This window comes from Cydia strobilella, chromosome Z (assembly GCF_947568885.1).
Source record: "Cydia strobilella chromosome Z, ilCydStro3.1, whole genome shotgun sequence".
Taxonomy (NCBI): domain Eukaryota; kingdom Metazoa; phylum Arthropoda; class Insecta; order Lepidoptera; family Tortricidae; genus Cydia; species Cydia strobilella.
The window spans coordinates 27482984-27509744 of record NC_086068.1 but is presented as its reverse complement, the minus strand read 5'-3'; the positions used below and the strand labels follow the sequence as shown (position 1 = coordinate 27509744).

General features: G+C 38.3%; 1 protein-coding gene across 2 annotated transcripts in view; it reads left to right on the top strand.

The window, feature by feature from the left end:
* The window catches only part of LOC134754201 (transcription initiation factor TFIID subunit 4), a 41983-nt gene extending 16499 nt beyond the window's left edge, over positions 1 to 25484 (top strand). For both annotated transcript variants that reach the window (XM_063690352.1, XM_063690351.1), the window contains 5 exons: positions 7118 to 7470; positions 9321 to 9516; positions 16259 to 16432; positions 24154 to 24312; positions 24594 to 25484. In XM_063690352.1, coding sequence (XP_063546422.1) covers positions 7118 to 7470; positions 9321 to 9516; positions 16259 to 16432; positions 24154 to 24312; positions 24594 to 24722 — 1011 coding nt within the window. In that variant the 3' untranslated portion in view covers positions 24723 to 25484. The remainder of the gene's footprint in view (positions 1 to 7117; positions 7471 to 9320; positions 9517 to 16258; positions 16433 to 24153; positions 24313 to 24593) is intronic.
* The last annotated feature ends 1277 nt before the right edge of the window (positions 25485 to 26761 follow it).

Here is a 26761-nt window from a genome sequence, read left to right as displayed (position 1 = left end):
TGGAATATCTGGGTTTAATGTGAATACTGTGTATGGCGAAAAGAAAGCTTATTAAATTCCACACTAAAAAGTTATACAACACCATGTCCCTAAAACAGAGCTTTCTTCTAGAAATATGGCTCAGAAGTCAAAAGGTTATACTTAATCATCTCCTACTAAAATTTGATTTTAAGACGGGTCAGAAAAAGATACTTGTATAATTTTTTTACCAATTTTTGGAACACAAAAACATTATCTACCCAACCACGAAAAAAAAATGGGTGGAAATTTGTAAGCTTCCCTTGTAACTTGTAAGCCCTATTTCTAGAAAAAGGCTTCGTTTTTGGGACATGGTGTTGTATACCTTCTTAATACAGCTGCTCAAAAAGTGCTACTTTACGTAGCTGTTTAGCGTGCGGAAAGTTGGTTTTCGCGAACTAGTGCTATTTACTTTTCCAATTTTTTTAAATTTATTCTTGTTCCAATTCATGACTACTTATTGATGAGTGTTAATATTAGTTTCCTTTTAAAGTCGTAATCAACATAAAAACCTACTATTAATGTAAGAATACGAAAAATATACATATTTTATATTTTATTACTTACCTCTTCATCATTATAACACGTCTATTTTTTTATATTGAATATTGAAAAACCGTTCTTAATAAGTTGTCTGAATGGAACGGAACGCCTGTCAAAGAGGCGTTTTTTCTTTCTGCTTTAAGTTTCCAAAGACAACATTCGATATTGTTTTTATAAATGAGTAACCCAAATAGTAACACAAATAATCGTAATTTAAGATATTTGGGTAATAATAGTACAATGTTTTATATTTACCATTGTTTCTGTCTTATAGAACATGCATTTAAAAAAAAACTCATTGAAGTGGGTTCAATAATAATAACACCCAGATAAAAAAAACACCGCTTCATAATGTCAATGTCAATGATGTCACAGAATTCATATTATAAAAGTTTCGAATGCCTTACTTGTTGTTTTTCTTATTTTTTCGCAACTGTATTAAAAAACGTCGTTCGATACACGTGCGGAAATGTCATTCTTCACTCGTCCCGAGTCTTCGAGTTCGTTGCAAGATATCTCGGTACTCGTGAAGTAATGACATACTTTCCACACTAGCATCGAAATGTACTATTTTAGTGTGGAATTTAATAAGCTTTCTTTTCGCCATACACAGTAATCACATTAAACCCAGATGTTCCGAGAAAAAAAGAAAAACCAAAAAAGACATACTTTTCAAGATGGCGTTTGATCCCCGTGGTCCCCGAAGCTCCAAATATATGACACGCAAACAGGGGTCCATGAAATTGTAGGTGTCAAATTTCATTACTCTCACTATTGTTTAAACCCCATTTAAGACCTAAAATCTGTTTTTGTAGTCACATTTTTAAGTTTTACAGATGTTTCCTCCATTTATTTTAGTAAATTTGTATTGCATAGCACTCATGTACCAATTATGGATCTACTGATGTCTATTTTATTGAAATCCACTCAATAGTTTAGGCGCTAGAAGTAAAAATATGATTTACTATTCGGCGTCCTCTCAAGGCGGCTGTATTAATTGTTCTTTGATAAAACAGGTGTAAACAGGTTGTGAAGGACAAGAGGAATCTACCGAAATGTAATTTAAAAAATCCGTCCAGTATCCTGAGCTACAGGGTGTACTGATTTTCAGTATTTAAACCCATAACCCTACTTTCTGTTTAAGTCGCAGTCGAGTAAAATGTTGATATTAGGGTAGAACGTGTACAAATGTATAGACAAAAGTGGAATTCATATTCCTCCAAGTTTCATATTAAGAGAATATCCCCTGAAAGGGTATAAGCGCTAAATCTGGATTCAGCTATTATTTTCTATAATAAGATGTATTTTTTCCGCAAAGTTATCTAGGACTTTTTTGTGTAGAATTTAATAAGCTTTAATGTTGCCTTACACCATATTTTCATAGAGAACGTATATTTAGAGTAAAATGCAAATTTCTCCAGGATGGTACACATTATCCAAGATGGCTGCGATTCCTCGAGGTCCCCAAATGTCAAATAGTGTGGACATGAAAAAGAGACCTTTAATTGTCATACATACCAAATTTCATATCTTTGGAAGGATTTCGAGGTGAGACTTAATCCGATTGTGCTATACCTCAAGTAGAAAAGAATTAAAAAAAAAATGTTTCTGGCAAGATGACATTCTAAATAATTACCATAAAACAGCTTATAAAATATAAATAAAATTATGGAATTGTAGCAGAAAGCGAGTGAAGATTATCAAAAAACGCTGTACAAAAAATTTAAGGTATGATGGAATATATTCAGCGAAAACTCACACAAGCCCATTTATTGTAATAAGGTTGTATTTCCAGTAGATAGTACTATAATTACAGATTATTAAAATAAAAGCACCGCTTCAATATTAGGCTAAGCAATAAGAAGGTATAGAGGGAAACGATTTGAACACAATTTTTGACTCCGTAACTTTGTTTGGACTAGTTAGGAGGTGAACATATCAAAAGTCCGCGGCCGTAGCCTTTGAGCTGGGGAGAGGGGGGTAAGAAGGTCCCATTTTTCAGTTTTTCACATATCTTGGAAACTGCATCTTAGCGACATGACTACTTAGCCAAACCGAAAGCTGATGAAATTAGCTACAAGTTTAATTAAGTCAAGTTTTTCTATATCTTGAATAGTTTTTGGGATATCCTCTCTTGAAAGTGTTTGGGGCTCTCAATTTTATCTTGACTTCTACATCAGTGAAACTATTAGGCCATGTTTTGTATCGTTTTCGTAATATAAATCGGGAGTGCCAAATTTATTTATGGTATCAAATTGACACTATTTCGAAGTAAAAACATATAAACTTTAAACAAATGCCTTTTTTTAACTCCTCTTCACGCTTAAACCGCTGAACCGATTTAGTTGAAATTTACTATAGAGATATTTTGAGTCCCGAGACAGGACATAAGTTTTTATCTCAAAAATCATCCTTTAAACCAATTTTTTTACATGCAGATACGTCTGCGAGCGATACTCCAAATTTTATATTAAAGGAACGCACGCACGAAGCAACGCACGAATTGCGGAGGTTGCGGGTTCAAGTCCTGCCGGAAGCGTAACTTTTTCCATTTTTTCCTTTAATATAAAATCACCCTTTAAAGGTGGGAAATGGGGTGTGGAGGGAATTCAGCTTCTTCACCGAAACTGAATTCCTGAGGTTCATACTGTTTAAGTTTAGGCTTGAAGTCATGTTTGGTATCATTTTCAACTAAATCAAACATGTAGACTATCCCAAAATTAATTTAAATCGGTTCAGCGGTTATTGATTCCACATACAAACTTCCACCCCACTTTTCACACTCTCAAAAGATGATTTTGGTCATACAAACTATCCTACTGTCCCGGGACTGAAATTATCTCTATACCAAATTTCAACAAAATCTGTTCAGCGGTTTAATTTTTTAAATTTTGTTTTTACTTCGGAATGGTGTCATTGATTACCATAAATGAATTTAGCACCCCCCGATTTATACGAAAATGATACCAAACACGGCCTAGCAGTTTCACTGATGTAGAAGTCAAGATAAAATTGAGAGCCCCAAACAAACTTTCAAGACAGGATATCCCGAAAACTATTCAAGATATCGAAAAACTTGATTTAATTAAACTTGTAGCAAAATTTCAATAATCAGCTTTCGGTTTGTCTAAGTAGTCATGTCGCTAAGATGAAATGTTTCCAAGGTATAAGTGAAAAACTGAAAAATGGGACCTTCTTACCCCAGGGTCACTCCCCAGCTCAAAGGCTACGGCCGCTGACTTTTGATATGTTCACCTCCTAACTAGTCCAAACAAAGTTACGGAGTCAAAAATTGTGTTTCATTCCAAGCATTTCCCTCTACTTATTTTGAGCGTTCATTTCCTGGCCTATGTGTGAATTCGGTAAAAAGATATACCAGATCATGCATGCCCGGACTTTGTCGCGTACAGTGTAGTAAAGCATAAGGTATATTTATTTGCATTGCATTGGTGTTGATATAATTAATACTTATATAATAATATAACATATCATTGCAATACAGCTACTGCTTGTTCTAGCAAGAGAATCGATGGTACATATGATGCATCTTATTAACGATGGAAGTGTTTTTGGTCCACATTACGTTATATTAACGATACGGAATCTTGGCATTACTTTAAATAGGTAAATCAATTGTCAATGTTACCTACCATTCATGTAGGTACATACGAAGTCGAACATTACTCTATTTATGTCATTTAGAAAACAGAACTAGATGGCACTGTACAATAATTCAGCATTACACATTTTTTACTCTACCTAAACCTCGTAAATAATTGACTAGGTATTATTCCTGACATAAACTGCTATGTAGTACACTTATATGCTTTAAAAAAAGTGTAGGTCTTGATATTGTACTAAAGCACACCACTGTAACTAGCGCAGGATACTTATACAACATATAGGTAAATACATAAATACAATTCAAGGAAATGTTATTGTGCGGGAACCAAACGAAATAAGCAGAAAGTGAAAGATAACCGAGAAGGATACTCCAATAAGTATAGGTATGCAGACGATAGTAAAAACCTTGTGAGTTGGCCAAGTCGATCGTTCGGTCAGTTATGCGAAGGCTACTGTGACTTTATAATCTATGGGCCATTAACTATCGTTATTTTAAAATGGAGCAATGACGTTAAAAAAGACGACAGATTTCATGCAATTAAATTTCGTTTCCTTGGTCAGGAACATGGTAATAAACTCCACGATTCGGAAATCCTCAACAATTTTAGTCTTGTTATATATATTTATAGGCCTTTATCTTATCTTATTTATTTTTCATTTCTCATGCTCTGAATCATTGTTGTTCTAAAAGGTGTACAGAAAATGATACGTGTCTGCACTATAGAGCATTTTACGTTCGAAGTACGATTGTTCTATTTTTTTTACGATAAGCAATTGAAATTTGAGTTTAAATGGATTTTTTATACAATTTCCATTCTGATATTTGACTCTCCATTCCATAAATAACGAAACTTTTGCCTGAATTGTTAATTGAAAGTACCCTCAAGAAATACTATACAAATGTATACTTAGTCATGTTTTTAAAAAACACATGCATTTTACTTTCCTCGTATTCGAAATGAAAATTAGAGTGTTTAACTCGGGTGAAAGGCATCATTTCAGCCTCGGACTATAGGCGCTCTCACTGCGTTCGAGCGCCAAAATACCTCGGCAGAGGTGAGTGCCTTTCATCCCTTGGTTAACAATCTACTATTCCCACATTTATTTTCCGACGGACACAAGTGTACATTACATTATTGTTACATATCAGTTTGTATTATTAGTAGTAATAATTAACACTTATACAGACTTACTATCTACTCTTTACGTTACAATATCACAATCATCCCAAACGTTTGTATCAGTTAAATATTCTGATATTTTATAGTAGGCTTTCTTAGTTAAATTGGTTTTTACAACTCTTTTAAATTGACGGTATGGTAAATCTGTTATGTGACTAGGTCTTTTTTAAAACAGTTGCTCAAAAAGTACTACTTTACGTAGCTATTAAGCGTGCGGAAAGTTGGTTTTCGCGAACTAGTGCTTTTCACTTTTCCATTTTTTTTTTTAATTTATACTTGCTCCAATTCATGACTACTTATTGATGAGTGTTAATATTAGTTTCCTTTAAACGTCGTAATCAACATAAAAACCTACTGTTAATGTAAGAATACGAGAAATATACATATTTCATATTTTATTACTTACCTCTTCATCATTATAACACGTTTATTTTTTAATATTGAATATTGAAAAACCGTTCTTAATAAGTTGTCTGAATGGAACGGAATAGCTATGGAAGGTAGAGGTAGGAATAGCTGCCGAAACGCCTGTCAAAAAAAGGCGTTGTTTCTTACTGCAAGTATGTTTTAAGTTTCCAAAGTATTTATTCCTTACTTGTTGTTTTTATTATTTTTTCGCAACTGTATTAAAAAACGTCGTTCGAAACACGTGCGGAAATGTCATTCCGCACTAGCATCGGAATGAACTATTAAAATGGATCGATTGTCATACGAATGACGTTCTAATTTTTGCCAATCGTAACCGCCGCACGGCAAGTTTTCCTTCAGTTCTCGTATTATAGTTATGTATGTCACTAATTTTTGGAAGATCCTTATAATGTTTCCTGGCGTACATAATAACTTCATAAATAAAGAGCGACAGCAATGTTATAATGTTTACGTCTCTAAAAATATATCTTATCGACGTGCGTGGTTTTATATTATAATTGCTCGCACTGCTCTTTTTTGAAGAATAAATATGCTCTCAACAACTGCAGCTCTCCCACACTAGGACTCCGTACGACATCAGACTATGAAAATAGCTATAATAAACCAATCTTGCTGTATCTACATCTGTTATTTGTCTTATTTTTCTAACGGCATAGGCAGCAGAACATAATTTACTACTTAAGCTAGTTAGGTGCGATCCCCACTGAAGTTTGAATCGATAGTTAAACCTAAAAAAACTGTGCTATCTGAAAACTAAAACATCCTGTCCGAGAAACAAATTGAGTTTGTGACCCATTTGCTGACGGCAAGTGGAGGGAGAACCGGATACATTTAGTCTTTTACAGTACATATGGTGCTACTTTCTCGCACTAGTGCGTAAAAGAGCACTTTTCGTGCATATGTCTAAAGTTTAAAGGGCCATATGTACTGTAAAACGTTGTACGATACACGTGCGGATAGGTAATTCGCAACTCGTGTCGATTTAAAACACTCCCTGCGATCGTGTTTTAATTTATCGCCACTCGTTTCGAATTTCCTCTTTTCCGCACTTGTATCGTAAATAACTATTTCGGGTTCAGAAGCAAGTTGTTTGTAGTAAACCAAGTCAAAGACCGGGTTTATGATAGTCTCAGTTGTATCACTGTTTCTGGGCACTTTAAACAAGATATACTTTTCATGAAATTAATCTAAAGATATCTCGGGTTGTAATTACGTTATTTTTATATTTATAGTAGCTTGGCATGACAAATTCTACAATATTCCTGAGTAAGTATACACACACGTTCATGTTATTTACTTAATTAATAGAGTTTTTTTTTCAGCCTAAACCTGCAGTAAAACCTGGAAATACGATAGCGGTGTTACAAAATATACCCGTTCATACAAAGATAAACGTGAGCAAAGTGGGAGGCAAAGCGATGACTGTCAACAGTAAAGCAAATTTCAATCGATCAGCGGCGGCGACCGCAGCGCTCTCCACGGTATTGACCCCCGGGAAGTCGCTGCTCAAGGAGAAGGAGAAGAAGTCGTCCTCGCAGTACTCACAGCCGTTTGTCGACGACAAGATGGCCGGTGACGACGACATCAACGACGTGGCGGCCATGGGCGGCGTCAATCTAGCCGAGGAGAGTCAGAGAATACTCGGCTCCACTGACATGATCGGAACACAAATAAGGTGCCACATTTTAAATATCAACTGCGGTAGTTTGCGCTAGTTTTACGGCTTTTTTACTGGTCGCTTTACTCTCCATAGTCCTGTATGTATCTCTGTAGGGGAGACTGGGGCTAGTTGACTATAGCGGCAGACTAATCGTCAATAACTCGAATTAGAGTCGGTGCGGAAAGAGTAAAGTCGTGGAATGTATGGGGCCCAATACATTCCACGACGCTTCCCTTTCCGAACAGACTCTAATAAACAATAATTTAAAATTCAACGGGGCGTGAGATCCCTTAAGGGGATAAGTTCGCCTTTGTACACATTTACTATATTCTCTCCGTGGTATGTACTTGTTTTGTGCAATAAAGAGTTTACTACTACTACTACTACTACTAAAACCCGTTGTACCCCCTCTTAACCAGTGAAAACGCCGAAACGTATGTGCACGTTTTTTAGGAGTAAGAACGAAAAATCGAAAAGCAGAACATCAATATAACTATTTTCCTCGCTACATCTGTTGTTATAACGCCGTCGTAATAATTGCTGTCCACCTAAAAACGATTTAAAGTAAGAACTTAATTGCTTATTAATTGATTACGTACGATAGTTTCAGATTTAGCATTTGTTTTTGAATTTTTCAGTATGGTCTAAAAGTAAAAGTCAGTATGGGGTCAGTTGACTAGTTTATTTTGGGGCAGGTTGACTAATGTATAAGCTCTATACAAATATATAAATTTATTCATTTTGAATTTTTTCATTAATTGTTGTTACTAAATGATGAACATAAAATAAAAGTTGTTGATTTACTTGAAAGTAAATGATTAATGTTCAACGTTTTTATTTATTTATTTGAAAAGTGATTTTATTACTATAATTAACTTATTAGATAATTATTATGTTTATTTTAACTGTAAACTAATAATTTTATACAAAATGAAGAATCTATGACTAAAACATACCTCAAATATTTTCTGCTTGTTTAAAAACAAAAGCATTTATTTCGTTAAATAGTACATCATAACACTCATGGTTGGGACTTCCTAGTAAGTATGTATAATACCTGTGACGGGAAGCCCCGCTCTTCTACATTTATCTAGTACATTTGTACACAGTTAACCATAATAAAATGTAACATTGTGCAAACTGCTATTATTTTAACAAAATAATAACTTACCTAATAGTATTATTACTATTTCAATATTTGTATATTAACATTTTAGAATTTTACCTTATTCACAAAGTAACAAAAGATTAGATTATGTCTGGGCGCGCGCGCGCGTGTATGTGTGTGTGTGTGTGTGTGTGTGTGTGTGTGTGTGTGTGTGTGTGTGTGTGTGTGTGTGTGTGTGCGCGCGCGTGCGTGTGTGTGTGTGTGTGGGTGCGTGTGCGTGTTTCCTATCCTACTCATCATATTTATTTATATATTTTGCATTAGTTATTTATAAGTGGACTTATCCCGAGTGACTTGTGAACTTGCCCCTTGCTTGGGGTCAATTGACTTGTTTTTTTTTGAGCTCAACAAAATCAAACTTGTACAAAAAACCATAGTTAATTTTAGGCTTTTCGCAATTTTTGTCCAATACTTGATAGGTTATTTATAAAATGAGTTGGTTTTTACGTTGATATATATTTAATTAAAAAATGATACACACAACTTTTAACGAAAAACTAACCAACTAGACCCTGTCTCCCCTACCTCCTTCCAGGGCCTGAACGGGAACTGTTAATAATGTGATCACTGGAAAAAGTAAGCCTTGGAGCTATGTGACTGACTATGTTGTGAGATTACCCCTAGACTAGATATATACATAGATAATATGATTAATATGCAGTTAGTTACATTGGGGGTTGTGTTGTTGATGTGTAAGGTCGTGCAAGGACGAGTACCTGGTGCCAACGGGGCTGATGTCGGCGCGGCTGAAGGCGGCGGCGGCGCGGCACGGGCTGGAGGAGCCGGCGGCCGACGTGGCAGCGCTGCTCACGCACGCCGTGCACGACCGCCTTAAGAACCTCATCGAGAAACTCGCGCTCATCGCGCAACATAGAATCGACCTCGTTATAAAGGTAACTAACTACGTGCTATAAACCACAACGATTACATATCAAAAACCAAAAATAGTACATTGTGCAACGTGGTGTAGGGGGTAAGTGAAATATTGTACGAGAGTCTATATATTCACGACAGCCGCATGTTTTTCATCACACTTGCAAAGTAAAAACAAAATTTTAAGCGAAATCATTCTTAACCTTTCATATGCGCATGTCAAAAAGTTGCCATATAAATAGCAATCGTGACAATCAACTGGACATATGGAGCAGATCTGCTCCTAAGCATACGAAAGGTTAAATACGGTGACAATTCAAGCATTCGTCCGCCATTTTGAAATTTTTGTCAGTTTAGTCATCGAAGGCACAGACCCGTCGGCATTCAGCCACAATTGAAAATTGTGTAAAAATACTTGAAACGCCTATTATTATTTTTTAAACAATTATGGCCTGGATATTAAATTATTCATATTAAATATTTTTAACACACTTGCTCGTTACGTGTAACTTATTGAACCGTTTTTCGGCTCATAATCCTAGATATTAAACACGCGTGCTTTTTCATTATATTATAGCACTCGTGTGTGTGTGTGTGTGTGTGTGTGTGTAATGAATGATAATCCGACTGACTTAAGAAGGTAACTGATTGCTAATAATATGTATGGAAACGGAGCCTTCTTTAATTGGTCGGACTGGCGGGCACCGGCGCCCCCCGACCGCCTGTCGCGAGGGGCGGCCGGCAGTATGACAGATTTTAGACTTTTACTAACTGTTTTAACAAATAAAATTTGATTAATATGAAAGTTTCTTTGTATTCCTCGCAAGTGTGTTGAAAAACGTCGTATGAAACGCGTGTGCATTGGTCAATGGCACACATCGGCTTTCTTATTGCGCGCTCGCTTACAGCTCGCGCGCACAATATCGCCTCGTGTGTGATGACCAACTTAGCACACTTGTATCACAATGTACTATTAAAGCATGAACAAAAAAATAATAATTTACAGTACATATGGTGCTACTTTCTCGCACTAGTGCGTAAAAGAGCACTTTTCGTGCATATGTCGAAAGTTTAAATAGCCATATGTACTGTAAAATGTTGTACGATACACGTGCAAATAGGTAATTCGCAACTCGTGTCGATTTAAAACACTCCCTGCGGTCGTGTTTTAATTTATCGCCACTCGTTTCGAATTTCCTCTTTTCCGCACTTGTATCGTAAATAACTATTATAAACCAGGGATCGAATACCGGCATATTTTTCATACAAATTAACCGGTATCCAATTTCGGTATCTCGGTTGTTTATGTATATTTTTTAATACAGGTGCTCAAAAAGTGCTACTTTTCGTTGCTGTTTAGCGTGCGGAAAGTTGGTTTTCGCGAACTAGTGCTTTTTACTTTTTTCAATTTTTTTAAATTTTTACTTGTTCCAATTCATGACTACTTATTGATGAGTGTTAATATTAGTTTCCTTTAAACGTCGTAATCAACATAAAAACCTACTGTTAATGTAAGAATACGAAAAATATGCATATTTCATATTTTATTACTTACCTCTTCATCATTATAAGTATTATAACACGTTTATTTTTTAATGTTGAAAACCGTTCTTAATAAGTTGTCTGAATGGAACGGAACGCCTGTCAAAGAAGAGGCGTATTTTCTTACTGCAAGAATGTTTTAAGTTTCCAAAGGCAACATTCGATATTGTTTTTATAAATATACGATACACAAATAATCGTGAATAACGATATTTAGGTAATAATAGTACAATGTTTTAATATTTACAATTGTTTCTGTCTTATAGAACATGCATTTAAAAATTCTATTTAGGGCATACTGCCAGTGCTTTTACACCTGCAATCTCTGGGTCAATTATGCTCAGAGGACGTACAGCGCACTCTGTGTGCAATATAATAACGCATTTAGAGCGTTGCTGGGGCTGCATCCAAGGTGCAGTGCTTCGGGCATGTTTACGGAGGCGGGAATTGATGGCTTTCATGCGATCATGAGGAAGCGCTGCGCCTCATTGTTAGAAAGGATGCGCGGGAGCCCTAGCAGCCTTCTGAAGGTGTTTGCCGATAGGTGGGATTCACCCATGCAAAAACGATGGATCGGACTTCACTCGACGTTTGTAAATTTTAATTGGTAAATTTTAATTTTAATTGGTAAACTTTAAATTTAATTTGGGATTGACATGTTTTATTATCGTTTTTTACTTCTATTTTTATTAGTTTAATCCATGATCCTATTAATTGATTTTATTTTTACCTATGTCTGACGTACCTAATTTTGCAATGCTAATTTTAATTTTGAATTTTAGAATTGTCCAATTAAAATGTTATTAAGTAATACTAACTCATTTTAGTTGTAGTATCTTAGTTTTTTAGTATTTAGTATTAATAATTTTAGTTTTAATTTTTAGTTAAGAACTTAATAACAATGCTATGGACCTATGAGTTGTCTGAAAATAAACGAATTTTATTATTTTTATTATTAAAAAAAAACTTCTATTGAAGTGGGTTCAATAATAATAACAAAATCTATTCTAGTCGAATAAAAGCTAGAAAAACACCTCTTCATAATGTCAATGTCAATGATGTCACAGAATTAATAATATAAAAGTTTCGAATTCCATTCCTTACTTGTTGCTTTTCTTATTTTTTCGCAACGTCTTGCCACTCTCCTACGGCTCGTGGCAAGATATCTCGGTACTCGTGAAGAAATGACATACTTTCCGCACTAGCATCGAAATGTACTATTTCCATTGCATTTAGGTAATCTGATATGTCATTGTCCTTACCTAAATAGCATTCTACAATATCAAAAAAATATTTCAAATGCTAAGTGATATTTTGATTTTAAGTTATACCGGTAAACACATTTATACCTACTTGGTTCGTATGAATGGGGTTGGCAACTGCCAAAGGTTTGCAGAGATGGCGCCATCATAGCTTGCCCCTTTTTCTATGAGATTTGGCTTAAAGGGCTGACTTCTAGGGCATTAAAAAAACAAAAAAATTACACAATTCTAGGGATTGACAGGGCACGCTATGCTGGCGCCATCTGCTAAACCTTTCGACCGGCCAGCCCGATTACTGACATAATAAAATAAAAAAAGCTATAACTCACGAGTGAGTTATAGCTTTTTTATCAGAATCCATATCTCCTGCGGGAACAATATAGGGCTTTGTCCTTCAGTACACCTGCATGAAATGAGATGTTTTCGAGCAAGTGTGATGAAAACTATATTAACCTCGTTAGACTCAATGTGCATTACAATATACACTCCTATTCAATCTAATTAGAATCTTTAATAAACGAAAAAAATAAACGCATTTATTTTGTTTAATTGCTTTCTAAAACTAACGAAATTCATCCCAATTTACTATGCAATAATTAAAGCTCATATTATTAATAGGACAATTTTGAATGGCGCGCCTTACTAGGATAAATGAGAACATATCTTCTTAAACATATAATTATAATCCTCATACTATTTTTACCCGTGTGTTTATGAGGCCGTAGTCTATTTTGGAGCAAAAATTTAAAATTGATAGATTTAGTCGTTGAAATTATACACGTTTTGTTACGTAATATCTAAATAACAAGTATTGGTTTCTATTAGCACGTCTTCTCATCTTGCCATTTAATAATGGGGTCGCGAGCGTGCGTCACCGGTAATATATGAAAAGAAGGGGCACTTTTAAAAATTCAAATAAAAATGTAGGGTGGTAAATTATACAAATTGATGTATAAGAATAGTTTCAGCAAATGTTGTAGATTGTTTCAAGTATAAAAATTACGCTTAAATTAAGTCGATTTTCAGAGAAATTGTCACTTGTTTTGAAGTAATTTCTGGAGAAAATCTTGAAAATTCAAAGTCATAATAATAAAAATGTAGTCTGATAAACGTCAAGTACAGGATATGTGTAATACAAAATTACCATGTTTAGCCGTCCAAACTTTACGAAATTTACAAACAAGAGCGACAAAATCAGTGCTTTACGCGCGTTTACCTAAACGTCCATCAGAAAAGCAAACATTACTAATTTTATGAGTCTGTTTTCAAAAGATTGATCTGATAAAAGGTAAGATAAGAAGACGTGCTAATAGAAACCATTACTTGTTATTTCAATTAGGTAACAAAAGGTGTACAATTTCACCGACAAAATCTATCAATTTTACATTTTTGCGACTAAAATCGACACCGGCCTCTTAATTTCTTTCATCATTGCATTCATGTTTAGTTAAATCCCACTAGTTAAGCATTTCTAGTGACTAAGTACTCGTAAAATTATATTCTAAATGATTTCTTTCTTCAATACTTATTTTCATGAGCCATGTACAAATAAGTTTTAATTTAAGCACTGCTTTTCCTTTGCGTGTTGCAATGAAACGTATTAACATTTCATACCAGTTTCATTGTTGTGTAAAAGCTAGACAACAGCGAGCTTTTTTATTATACTGCAATAATAAAGGAAAACACGATTATAATTATAATTTGTTTTTTCTTGTGTATAACAAAATGATATTGTCCACTGTATCGTAAACCTTGTTGCATTGCAATACCATTGGGCTGTTGAGAGCGCTGCTGCTAGAACGCATACGAGTACACGGGCCATTTAGATTTGATCATGCCGATGCAATTGCGCCACGTCCACTGTATCGTAAACCTTGTTGCAATACCATTGGGCTGTTGAGAGCGCTGCTGCTAGTACGCATACGAGTACACGGGCCATTTAGATTTGATCATGCCGATGCAATTGCGCCACGTCCACTGTATCGTAAACCTTGTTGCAATACCATTGGGCTGTTGAGAGCGCTGCTGCTAGTACGCATACGAGTACACGGGCCATTTAGATTTGATCATGCCGATGCAATTGCGCCACGTCCACTGTATCGTAAACCTTGTTGCAATACCATTGGGCTGTTGAGAGCGCTGCTGCTAGTACGCATACGAGTACACGGGCCATTTAGATTTGATCATGCCGATGCAATTGCGCCACGTCCACTGTATCGTAAACCTTGTTGCAATACCATTGGGCTGTTGAGAGCGCTGCTGCTAGTACGCATACGAGTACACGGGCCATTTAGATTTGATCATGCCGATGCCGATGCAATTGCGCCACGTCCACTGTATCGTAAACCTTGTTGCAATACCATTGGGCTCTTGAGAGCGCTGCTGCTAGAACGCATACGAGTACATTAGATTTGATCATACCGATGCCGATGCAATTGCGCCACGCCGTTTTGAAACTGCATAGCGAATTATTATTATATTTCATATTGAACATGTGCCAGCATCTACGGCGCCTTGCCGAGAGGGTAAATTTTTATTTTAGTTTAGGTTTAAGGTTGTTATATTATTATTAATTTAGTAATTTTTAAACTAAAGGAAAAATTTAAAAATTTACGGATGAACCTATTTAGTAAATGTAATTTGGTATGTAAATAGAGGCCCGAGGACGGACATATCTAGGATAGTTTTTATCAATCATCATCATCGTCATACTACGCAGACGAAGTGGGGGGCAAAAGCTAATAAGTTAATATTTCGGTATGTGTTAATACAGATTCTATTTTGCTGTCTGTAGGTATTCCAAGCCAAGCCGCCTGGCTATTGCTATAAGTTGCTAAAAAATCTTACGGATTTGTAAGGGCATTTTTATTGAATTATATATCTTTTACTACACGGCTACCACGAGTTGGCCTTTGACATTTACGTTAGCGACTGCGCGCGACTCGATCGCATTCCCTCTCAGAGAGAGCGAGATGGACTGTGATCGAGTTTACACAGTCGCTAACGAAAACGTGAAATGTCAACTCATGGTATCGTGTGGTACATGACTTAGTAGTCATCACAAACCGAGATTTGTGAAAACTTGGACTTTAACGTAGAAGTTAAGATAAAGTGTCTATAAGTAAGACATGAGGGAAAAGTAACCTAAAGCATGTTCGGCCACTCTACTATTTACATCTCACAAAGTTTTTAATAATAATTATTTTTAGTCTTAAGGCATGTATTTCGAACACAATACCTGTATTGTTTTTTTGAATAAATGTATGACTAAATATAAATAATAATGATAAATTACACACTGCATTCAGTATATTTTCTCTTGCGATTCTAATTTACGTGGATGTTGTGGTAGGTACCTAATTGTTTCATGGTAACTAATATACGGATATTTTTATTTTATTTTTTATTATTATTCATGCATTGCGATTTTGAACTGCTCATCACAATTTGCTAAACTAAAAACATAAATTGATATCTACGATTGATTTCCAATAAGTAAATATAAATGTATATTTGACATGTACGCTTTACGCGACCTCGTTATGCGCGGTTTCGCTTTAACGCGAATTTCAAATTTCGCGCTAAAATGCCTCGGATTACGCGGATTGCTTATGTATAGTTTGGCAAGCCATTTCCGCCAGTTCAAAAAGGCGGCAAATTTAAAAAATGTAGGCGCGGAAGGTTAACCTCTCTTAGAAAATTTGAATTTCGCGCCTTATTCTACTCACAAAGTGGGGTCGCCAGAGTATACTTAAAATATGCAGTCATTTACTTTTGTCTTTGGTTGCAGAAATGTCTGCTTTCCTTGATCGTCCTGTTTAAACAATTTAAGAGTAGGGGATTCCCCGTCAACCCGATATACGCGAATTTTACTTAACGCGATTTTTTATGGAACGTCTCCCTAGCGTAAAGCGGGGTATTACTGTAAAAATAATGGTTGTTTTGTTGCATTTATCAGACCGACTCAAGGTACGAAGTGACACAGGACGTTAAAGGGCAGCTCAAGTTTCTGGAGGAGCTCGACCGCGTGGACAAGAAGCGGCGAGAGGACTCCGAGAGAGAGATGCTGCTCCGGGCCGCCAAGTCCCGCTCCAAGAACGAGGACCCTGAGCAAGCTAAGCTCAAAGCGAAGGTGATTGTTTATACATATACAGTACCGGCCAATAATATATTACCTCCATGTTTTTACGGTATAACTTTTTTTAAATATTTGTGAGTGACTTCCACCTCACTGCTTTAGGTAGTCTAGTAGTATTCCTTTGTACGGGCGATGAGAAAAATTAGTCTCATGTAATGGTTTTTTCATAGAGGTTTTTTTTAAAGGTATTGTTAACTTCATTTTTTACACACTTTTATTTAGCTTCACTGCGTATATACCTTTGTATATATATAGTGCTTCAAATCTTGAACCTAAAAGGCCGTGCCAGGATAAGCTAAGTGCTTCTGCCCCCCTTGAGTTTGGGCTTGTAATTTTTATAGGTTGTGAGCTTTTTAAAAAAGTTAAAAAATAAATAAAAAACAACGTTTTGCAGCAAAAAGAACTTCTTTCGATTGTCGTGCGTTGGGAAAAAAATCTATTATATTAATTTCAAGTCAAACGAAGACATCTTACTTAAATGTAAGTGGCCAGTATTTCATATGCAACATGTACGTTTTTCTAAAAAGGTTGTAATCATTCCGATTTGAATTATAGCGGTTCTAGGAAATGTATGTAAAGCATTTCAAGTAAAGATATCTCCATGTTCTCCCTCAGCCAAAATTTTGAAAAAAATACATATTACAGGACGTTAGTGGGTGTATTACCAGTGAAAAAATTGGAGCGGTCTCTAACGTGAAAGGGAAAGAAAAAAAAATCTAAAAAGTTTAATTAGATTTATTTATTTCTTTTTCTATGAGATAATAAAAATATAATTATGGTCATTTAATCATCTTTATTAAATGTAGGGCAAACCTTGGCTTATCGGTGATACTTGGTAATTCACAATGGTGAAATGTAAGCAATTAAATCACTGCCAACCCGATTGCAAGCATCAAAACTGATAGCTGCCATCGATCTTATAGCTTGCATTTCCTCATGGTGAGAGCTGTGTAAGATAATAATCATCATCTCCTAGCCGATTTCGGCCACAGCGACTGCGTTTTACCACTGAGAGCGTCGCTGGTGCGTTCTCAGGTGACTGACATAGGCAATTTTTGCAGCGAATGTGCGACCACACTCGCTGCAGGTCAGCACCCCTCCGACATAATTGTAAGGTATGGCCACAGGTGGTCTGGCCTTTAGCTCGTCGCGCTTAGCGTCGAGTTCTGTGCGCCGCCTAGCTTCAAACTGACGCACCTGCGTCTGCACAATATGCCTCCAACGTGGACGGTCACTGGCTAGGCTCTCCCATGTCGTTCATGTGGCTCTATATGAGCACTCTTCATATGCCGCTTCAACACATCTTTGAACCACAAGAACTGGCCGCCTTGCTTGCGCTTTCCATCTTGCAGTTCGCAGTAGAAGATGCGTTTCGCGACTCGATCCTGGGACATGCGGGAGACGTGACCGCACCATCGTAGCTGTCGTCTCATTAGGTAGACCTCCATTCCAGCGACATCGGCACGCCTAAGGATCTCCGTGTTCCTAACACGGTCGGACCAATGGACGCCCATAATTTCGCGGAGGCATCTCAGATGGAAGCTGTCCAATGAGCGAATATGCTCACGATACAGGCACCACGTTTCTGAGGCATACAAGAGATTTGGCAGGACAATAGCCATGTATACAGCTACTTTAGTCGGAAGCTTTATATCGTGTGACCGAAACACCTTGGAACGAAGTTTGCCAAACGCTGCTGCAGTGGCTCCTATCCTGCAGTTTATTTCGTTGTCAAGGTGACAGTTAGCTGTAATCGTGCTACCCAGGTATTTAAACTGCTCTACTTGCTTAAGTGAGTCCCGGCCGAGTTTAATTTCAACCTGCAGATTGGCAATTGTGTCAAGGACCAGAACTTCAGTCTTCTTAACACTTATTTTGAGGCCAAATCTTTGACATGACTCATCAAAACTCGACATAAGCTGCTGTAGAGCTCCTGGGTAATCGGTCACAAAACATAAATCGTCTGCATACATCATCTCCGTTATGATTGCGTGAGACACTTTGGTGCGCGCCTTAAGCCGGGCTAAGTTAAATATGCCACCATCGGAGCGATAACGAATACGGATGCCGTCAGAAGAAGTTTGCAGTGCCTCCCGAACTACTACTGCTAAGTACAAGGCGAACAGAGTGGGCGCAAGCACACAACCCTGCTTCACGCCACAACTGACAGAGAAAAACTCTGATTGTTCGCCCTTGACACTTACGCAGCATTGCATGTTGTCATGCAATAGTCGGATCATCCTAATAAACTTTTCCGTGTATCCCAGTTTCGCCAAAACCACCCATTAAGCTTCGCGAGGCACGCTGTCGAAAGCTTTTTCGAGGTCCACAAAGCATAGATACAATGGTTGACCTTGCTCTCTACATTTCTCTTGAAGTTGTCGTATAGAGAAAATAGCCTCGCAGGTGCCTCTATCTGGTCGAAAGCCAAATTGGGTCTCAGGTAGGATGCTTTCCGATACTGGCAACAGGCGGTTTAGAAGTATACGGGCAAAGACTTTCCCTGGAGAAGTTAGTAGGGATATGCCTCTATAGGAGTTGCAATCCGAACGGTCTCCTTTGTTCTTATATAGGGAGCAGATGCGAGATACTCGAAAGTCAGCAGGCACTCGCTCTTCTTCCCACATTTTAGAGAACAGCGTCCAGATCGCCTCCTGAAGCTCTGTCCCTCCGTACCCGTACTTTAAAAGCTCTCCAGGTACATTGTCAATGCCCACCGCCTTCTTATTTTGTTGTTGTTGTATGGCAGTCACAACCTCACACAGCGACAGAGGCTCATCCAGTTTTATGTTCTGTAGGCAGTGCTGGAATCAAGTCAATATGCTGCATATCTGCAGCACGGTCAACATTTAACAAATTGTTAAAATGTTCTGCCCACCTCCTGAGTACGTCAAGCTTGTTGGTAAAAAGTTTAGTGCCATCGAATGACTTTAAGGGTACAGAACTTCGATTTATTAGACCAACAAGCTGGCGAATCTCATTATGAAATGCACCCAACTGGTTCGTGTTGGAAAGCCACTGTATGCGCTCGACTTTGTCGTGCCACCACTTGTCCTTTACTTCCCTAATTCTTTTTCTAAGGAGAGTACCATTCTGCTTAGCTGCGTCTGCTTGGTCACTACGATTCACACGCAACAGATCCCGGTGTTTCCTGAGTGCCTCAGTCAGTGTTTCGTCGTTGTCATCGAACCAGTCCTCACGTCTACATGATTTTACACCAAGTATCTGTGAGGCGGTGTCAACTAGTCTGGACGACACTGCATTCCAGTTATTAATAGGGTCACCACTGTCATAATTTAAAGTTTGAATCGCATTCGTGACCGCCTAAGCATAGGTCTTCCTACCTTCTAGAAATTGTAATTTCTCTACATCTAGTCGCTGGGATCTCACTCCTTGAGATCTACGAGGTAAGTGGAGACGCAGTCTTAACTTTTTAAAGACTAGCCTATGGTCACTCCAACAATGGGCTCCTCGCATCACGCGAGTGATACGGACTTGGGAAGTATTATTCTGCTTCACGATAACGTAATCTATCAAGTGCCAGTGCTTGGACCTAGGGTGCATCCATGTTGTTTTATATTTAGCGGGTAATCTAAACATAGTGTTAGTAATAACAAGATCAAATTTGGCGCACAGTGACAGTAAAAGCAAGCCGTTACTGTTCATTTTACCAACACCATGCCTTCCCAGCACCCCAGGCCAAGCCTGGCAGTCCCGACCGACTCGAGCATTAAAATCGCCCAGCAGCAAAATCCCTGGGTTGGATCTTAGAAAGAGCTTGGGTGAGCTCTTCGTAAAATATTTCTTTGATGTGATCGCTCCTTTAGAAAGTCGGCGCATAGACTCCGATAATATTGAGGTAATTTTTGTTCTGTAAATGAACACGCAGTGTTGTCACACGGTCCGAGATGTGAATAGGACATTCCTCTAATTTGTTGACCAGACTATTTCTGACCGCGAATCCAACACCAGATCGCCTTGGTTCTGAAGATGGTGTGCCTTTTCAAAAGAATGTGTAACCACCACCGTGTTCCACCAGTTCACCCTCGTCAGCTAGGTGAGTTTCACTGAGAGCAGCGACATCAATATTGTAGCGACTGAGTTCACGGGCCACAATGGCGGTTTTGCGCTCAGGACATTGGTTACCTTCGCGGTCAAGAAGGGTACGGACATTCCATGCGCCAAAAGTCATATCACAGGGTTTAAGTTTGTTATTAATCTTATTTTTCGGTTTTCGACCACGTATAAGGTGATGCAGAGGCAGCCGCGGTTACTACCCCCGTTTTAAGTGGGTCAAGCCTTTTTTGGGACACCTTTTCTAGTCCCTTCCCCGGCTGAGCGGGGGAAGCAGGGCCTCCCTAAATAGGGCTGCTTCGTCACTTAGGGTGCTGCCGAATCTGCACTGTTAACCCATTGCAGTGCAAAAGCGACCACTCTCCCTGAGCCGCCTATGTGCAGACATCATCCACAGCCTGGTTAGCATCATAACCAGACCCCTCTGACTCTGTCCATCGCCACAGGTCTTACGGGTAGATCGGAGTTCTATGTGAGAAAGCAGTCAGATTGCGCAGGACATATTAAAGTGCAAAAATGTTCGCACTGACACAAATGCACTCTCTCGTCCTTACCCCTCTTATCCTGATGGAACGGGAGACCGCTACGATCAGAGAGAGGCTCGGATGCAGAAATCTACGGAGATGTCGTTCCGGGTTTATATTCGAAGTTTTCCTTCTTCTAGAATGGTTATACCGCCATCAGTCGGTCCAGAGCCTCGTCCGTTGTCCGGCAGGATGCACCACGAGCAGGTGAGGTTGGTGGGAGCACTAAGGTGATATTTGTTCTCCCTTACATCCGAAGATAATAATGCAGTATCACCGAATTAACAAGTACTCGTATCACCGAAAAGCCAAGGTTTGCCTACAATATATGCCAAGCTCGTTAAAATTGGTTGACTAGAAAAAAATGTCAAAGAAAAATAAAATTTGGTTTTTTTTTTAAACAAAAACTATAACGTTTAGGGTGCTCAAATTTGTCTCTCTCTCTCTCTCTCTCTCTCTCTCTCTCTCTAGCCTTTTTCTACCCTTTGGGTGTAGGCCTCCCTCATTTTGCGCCATTCGTCGCGCCATTTGGCACAGTAATGACTAATGTAGAGCCACACAATCTATAAAAATTACAAGGGGGTCAGAATCACTTAGCTTATCCCTTTGGGTACGGAACCCTAAAAAAGCAGTAATGATTTTATTTCAATATGTAATATTTTTGCGGTAAATGTATGAGTCGTGTCTTATTAAATATGGAGATAAGTAACTTTTCAACACACTTGCTCAAAACGACGTTTTTATTCCACCGATTTTTGGCTCATAATCCTAGATATTAAACACGCGTGCTCTTTCAGTGTATTATTCCACTCGTGCTTTTTCATTATATTATCCGACTGAGTTAAGAAGCTAACTGATTGCTATTAATATGCATGGAAAGGGAGCCTTCTTTAATTGGTCGGACTGGCGGGCACCGGCGCGGCCCGGCCGCCGGCCGGCCCGCCCGCCGCGCCGCCCACGGCCGGGGCGAGCGAGGGCCGGCCGGCACGAGTATGACAGACAGATGAAACACACAATACTGTTTTAACTATTAAAATTTGATTAATATGAAAGTATTTTTTTTCTCGCAAGTGTGTTGAAAAACGTCGTATGAAACGCGTGTGCATTGGTCATTACACACATCGGCTTTCTTATTGCGCACTCGCTTACAGCTCGCGCGCACAATATCGCCTCGTGTGTAATGAGCAACTTAGCACACTTGTATCATAATGTACTATTGTGCGTGTTTGTTATTGAACGGCGTCAGAGCCTAGTCTAGTAGGTAGTCATGACTGGACAAAGCTGGAGATCCTGGCCATTTTTTTTTATTTTTATACCACGTCGGTGGCAATCAAGCATACGGCCCGCCTGATGGTAAGCAGTTACCGTAGCCTATGGATCCCTGCAACACCGGAGATATTACACGCGCGTTGCCGACCCTAACACTCCTCTCCCTCGTTGAGCTCTGGCAACCTTACTTACCGGCAGGAACACAACACTATGAGTAGGGTCTAGTGTTATTTGGCTGCGGTTTTCTGTAAGGCACTTCCCCAGTTGTGCTCTGCTCTAGATCTGGAATGACATCCGCTGTCCTGTGCCCTACCACACAAAGCGAGATGTCATTCACAGTGCCCATACCTTTCTTTTGGACGTAGTTTAAGGACATATCCGGGTCCGGACGCAGTTTAAGGACATACCCGGGTCCAAATTTATTATTGTGTTTATCACAAATATTTGTTCCTGAGTTATGTGGTTTCTATGTATTTATTTGTATCGCCGTTTATCACCCACTAGCTGTTGCCCGCGACTTCGTTCGCGTGGATTTGTATGTTGGTGGTTATATATTCTACGTGAGCATAATATATAACATTATGCAGCAAAAGATATCAGTAGGGACGGTTAATCATTTGTTAATAATTATACAAGGCATGAAATTTGTCTTTCACAAACTACGAAGTTTCAAGACCCTAACTGAAAAAAATTGTTCCCGATATAATCCCTCTCGACCCTCTTAGAAGATTTACAAGTCCACTATTTAAAAAAAAATCGCTCCCGAAACTATTAATACAAACTTTTCAAAAACGGTGTAAGTAATCAATTTTCGTCTATTTTAATATAATGCCCTTTTTACCAAGTTTCAAGTTCCTAGCTTAAAAGAAAATTTGTACCACATATAAACTTACATCCCCTTTTTAACCCCTTTAGGGGTTGAATTTTTAAGAACGTAGAAATAACTTTTTTGGAATCTTATACAATGCCTTTCTAAGAAGTTTCAAAGCATTTGTAATAGATTCACTTTGAACCCCTTTTTAACCCTTTTAAGGGGATGAATATTTAAAAACGCTTAAATTACTTTTCTTGTATTCTAATAATATATGCCTTTATACAAAGATTCAATTCCCGCACTCAAAAAAATATTTGATCTCCATACAAACTTTCAACCCCATTTTTACCACCTTGGGGGATGAATTTTCAATAATGCTGAAATAAGTTTTTTTCTCTTTTAATCTATATATATTTCTATGAAGTTTCAAGTACCTAGCTTAAAATAAAATTAGGACCACGACAAAATTTCAACCCCTTTTTAACCACTTTAGGGGATGAATTTTTAAACACGCTGAAATCACTTTTCTTGTATTCTAATAACATGCCTTTATGCAAAGATTCAAGTCGCGCACTTAAAAAAATGTTTGACCTCCATACAAACTTTCTACCCCTTTTTCATCACCTTAAGGGATGAATTTTCAAAAACGCTGAAATCGCTTTTCTAGTATTTTAATAATATGCCTTTATACAAAGTTTCAAGTCCCGCACTAAAAAAAAATTATGATCTCCATACAAACTTTCAACCCCTTTTTCACCACCTTAGGGGATGAATTTTGAAAAACCCCTTCTTAGTGGATACTAACGTCATAAAAGCTATCTATTGTGAAAAATTCAGCTCTCTAGGTCCAACGGTTTGGGCTGGGCGTTGATTTAAGTGAGTCAGTCAGTCAGTTAGTCAGGACTTTCACGTTTATATATATAGATAACACAAGCCTAAGTCGATGTGCTTACTAAGGGACAAGGTCGATTGGTGGAAGATTATTCCGTAATATTTATCTAAATGCGGTATTTTTTATTTGTTTGTTATTTCAGGCCAAAGAAATGCAACGTGCGGAGCTGGAGGAGCTGCGGCAGCGGGAGGCGAACCTGACGGCGCTCCAGGCCATCGGGCCGCGCAAGAAGCCGCGGCTCGACGGGCCCGGTGGCGGTGAACTCGTAACCAACGGCGCCGCGCACTCCGCCACCGGCTTGGTAACTCATATATCATATTGTTCACTCCTAAATAGACACCGACAACGGCCTCTCTCCGATGTTACACCTTAAATCGTCTGTGATAGATGAAAGGGCCCATGATAAACTATATTTACGAGACAATCTGTTAAAAGTCCTTACTTTCGAGCTAAAACTATCAATTTTACAATAATGGAATAAAATAAAGTTTCTTTATTTGTAATAATTAATGATGTGTGTTGTGAAAGTTAACAGATGAACATTGTAGGTAGATATAATGTGATGTTTTGTGTGGTGCGCAGAGCGGACGCAGCCAGCTGGCGCTGCGGTCGCGGCTGAAGCGCATCAACCACCGCGACATGGTGCTCCTGCTGGAGCAGGAGCGCGACACGGCGCACTCGCCGCTTATCTACCGCAGCTACCTCAAGTGACCGGCAGAGGACCACACCCGACCCCTGCTCGGCTACCCGCCTACCACCACCACCACCACCACTACCACCCTCAATCTCAACTGCTCCACCAACGAGAGGGTTGCGACCAAAACGTATGTACGCAGTTACGCACGCACCATCTGCTAATTACGAGTAGAAGCCACGATCTGAATGATGAAGTTGTGAAACCAATGAATGGTGTGTCAGACAGAGACACCCGTCTATAATTATTTCACTCTTCTTTGCGACCCGCGCCAATATATGTCCTTTAGTGTCAGTATGTGATAGTAACAATAGGACTGACGCATTGAAATTATTCAAGACGTCATACATGATATACATAAAAGTAAATTTAATTTGTATATACAATCTAAGGGACTGTTAGATACATATGTAATATATATTAGATTTTTGTCTATAAACAAAGAACGTAGTAAGCGTTAAATAAATCAGAATATTTCTTCCTTCAACTGTACATGGAGCTGCAATGTCTTGATTAATTATAAGTACTTATGAAGTTGTTGACAGCGTGGAACGTCGCATACAATACAACGTTCGTTAGCGTAAGGTGAGATGCAAAAATATCAATCGTAGTATCTACACTTGATTAAAATGGTTTTGTAAGAATTTTCTACGTTAATTAATTATACATCATGTTTTTCATTATTGTATAAATTTTTAATGAGATATTTATAAAACATATTCATATTACAAATCTGTGGTTACAAAAAATATGTATCATTTATTTCTCAGCATTACCCATCTGTCTGTCTACTAAAATTAATATACAAAAATAGTATTTATCTTCTTTTTACCGAAGTGGTAATGACTTCATTTTAGTTTATTGATATATCGAAAAAGAAGCGATTAATGCTGATATGAAAAAATAATACTAGATAATACTTAAGAATGGGGTTGATCGATAAATCGTGTTATAAACATTTTGCCTCATAATTATTTAATAAGGCTTTTTATACAGCCCTGTGAACATGTATCAGTGAAGAGTACAGGGTTCCTACTACAGCTAAAACTCGACAAGACAACGCAGAATAATACAACGTATCTATCATGACGTGAAATTAAACAATTGTAATTTCGTTTTTTTTTTATTACTTCGTGTTATTAATCAAAATTTACGTTTGTAAAATGTACTATAATTACTTAATAACACAGACTCCAAATACTTACATCAAAGTTCCGATTATAAGACAAAATGTTTACCATATAACATGCGTGACATAATTCTAGATTCAAATCCATCATCAGCTACTAAATGAGACAAAATAAGTTTCTTCCAAAATGACATTTTTAATAGCACACTGAATTTCATTTCTGTACTTAATAATAATAATAATAATAAGCCCGCAGGGCAGCTTGTGGCGAGCTGTTGGGGAGTGACGACCCCACGGACCCGAGTGCTCCAGAGAGTCAGTCAGGGTCTCCGTCTCCGGCGTGTCTTCGTCGGTCGGAGTGGACCCCAAGGGGACCCGCAGGACTCTCAGCTCTGGCTTGCCTTCATTGGCCGTCCAGAGGGGAGTCGTAAGAGCTATATGCTCCAGGGGTGGAAGTGAAAGATGCATAAGACGCGAGTTGGCACAGTGGCTGCTAACAGCCACTGGGTAGAAAGCGGCGCACACCTCTCGACACCCCTGAGCCGCTCACACCGGTGTTGCTCCTGGTCGTCTTCACGACGGCAGTTTCAGGGGCCCATCTAGTCAGCGGCAAGTCACCACCTGCCTCGATAACGTGTATTAACATTGTTATGGCAGGTGTCCGGAGTTCTTTACAATAGCCCAGTCTCATTGTCCACCCAAACTTCAATCCATAGACCAGTATACTGTTCACTTTTTCTGCAATAGTCCCAATGCCTGCTGCGACCGGTTCATGGGTGTCTATTGTTGCGCCTGTGAACGGGTTCCAGCAGGCGTTCTACATGACATTAAAGCTCTCCAAGGGGCCTCTACGTGTTGGATCTATATCCCCACGCAAGCCTATCAAAAGACCGGGATTTATAGACCCGTGATATCCAAGGAGATACA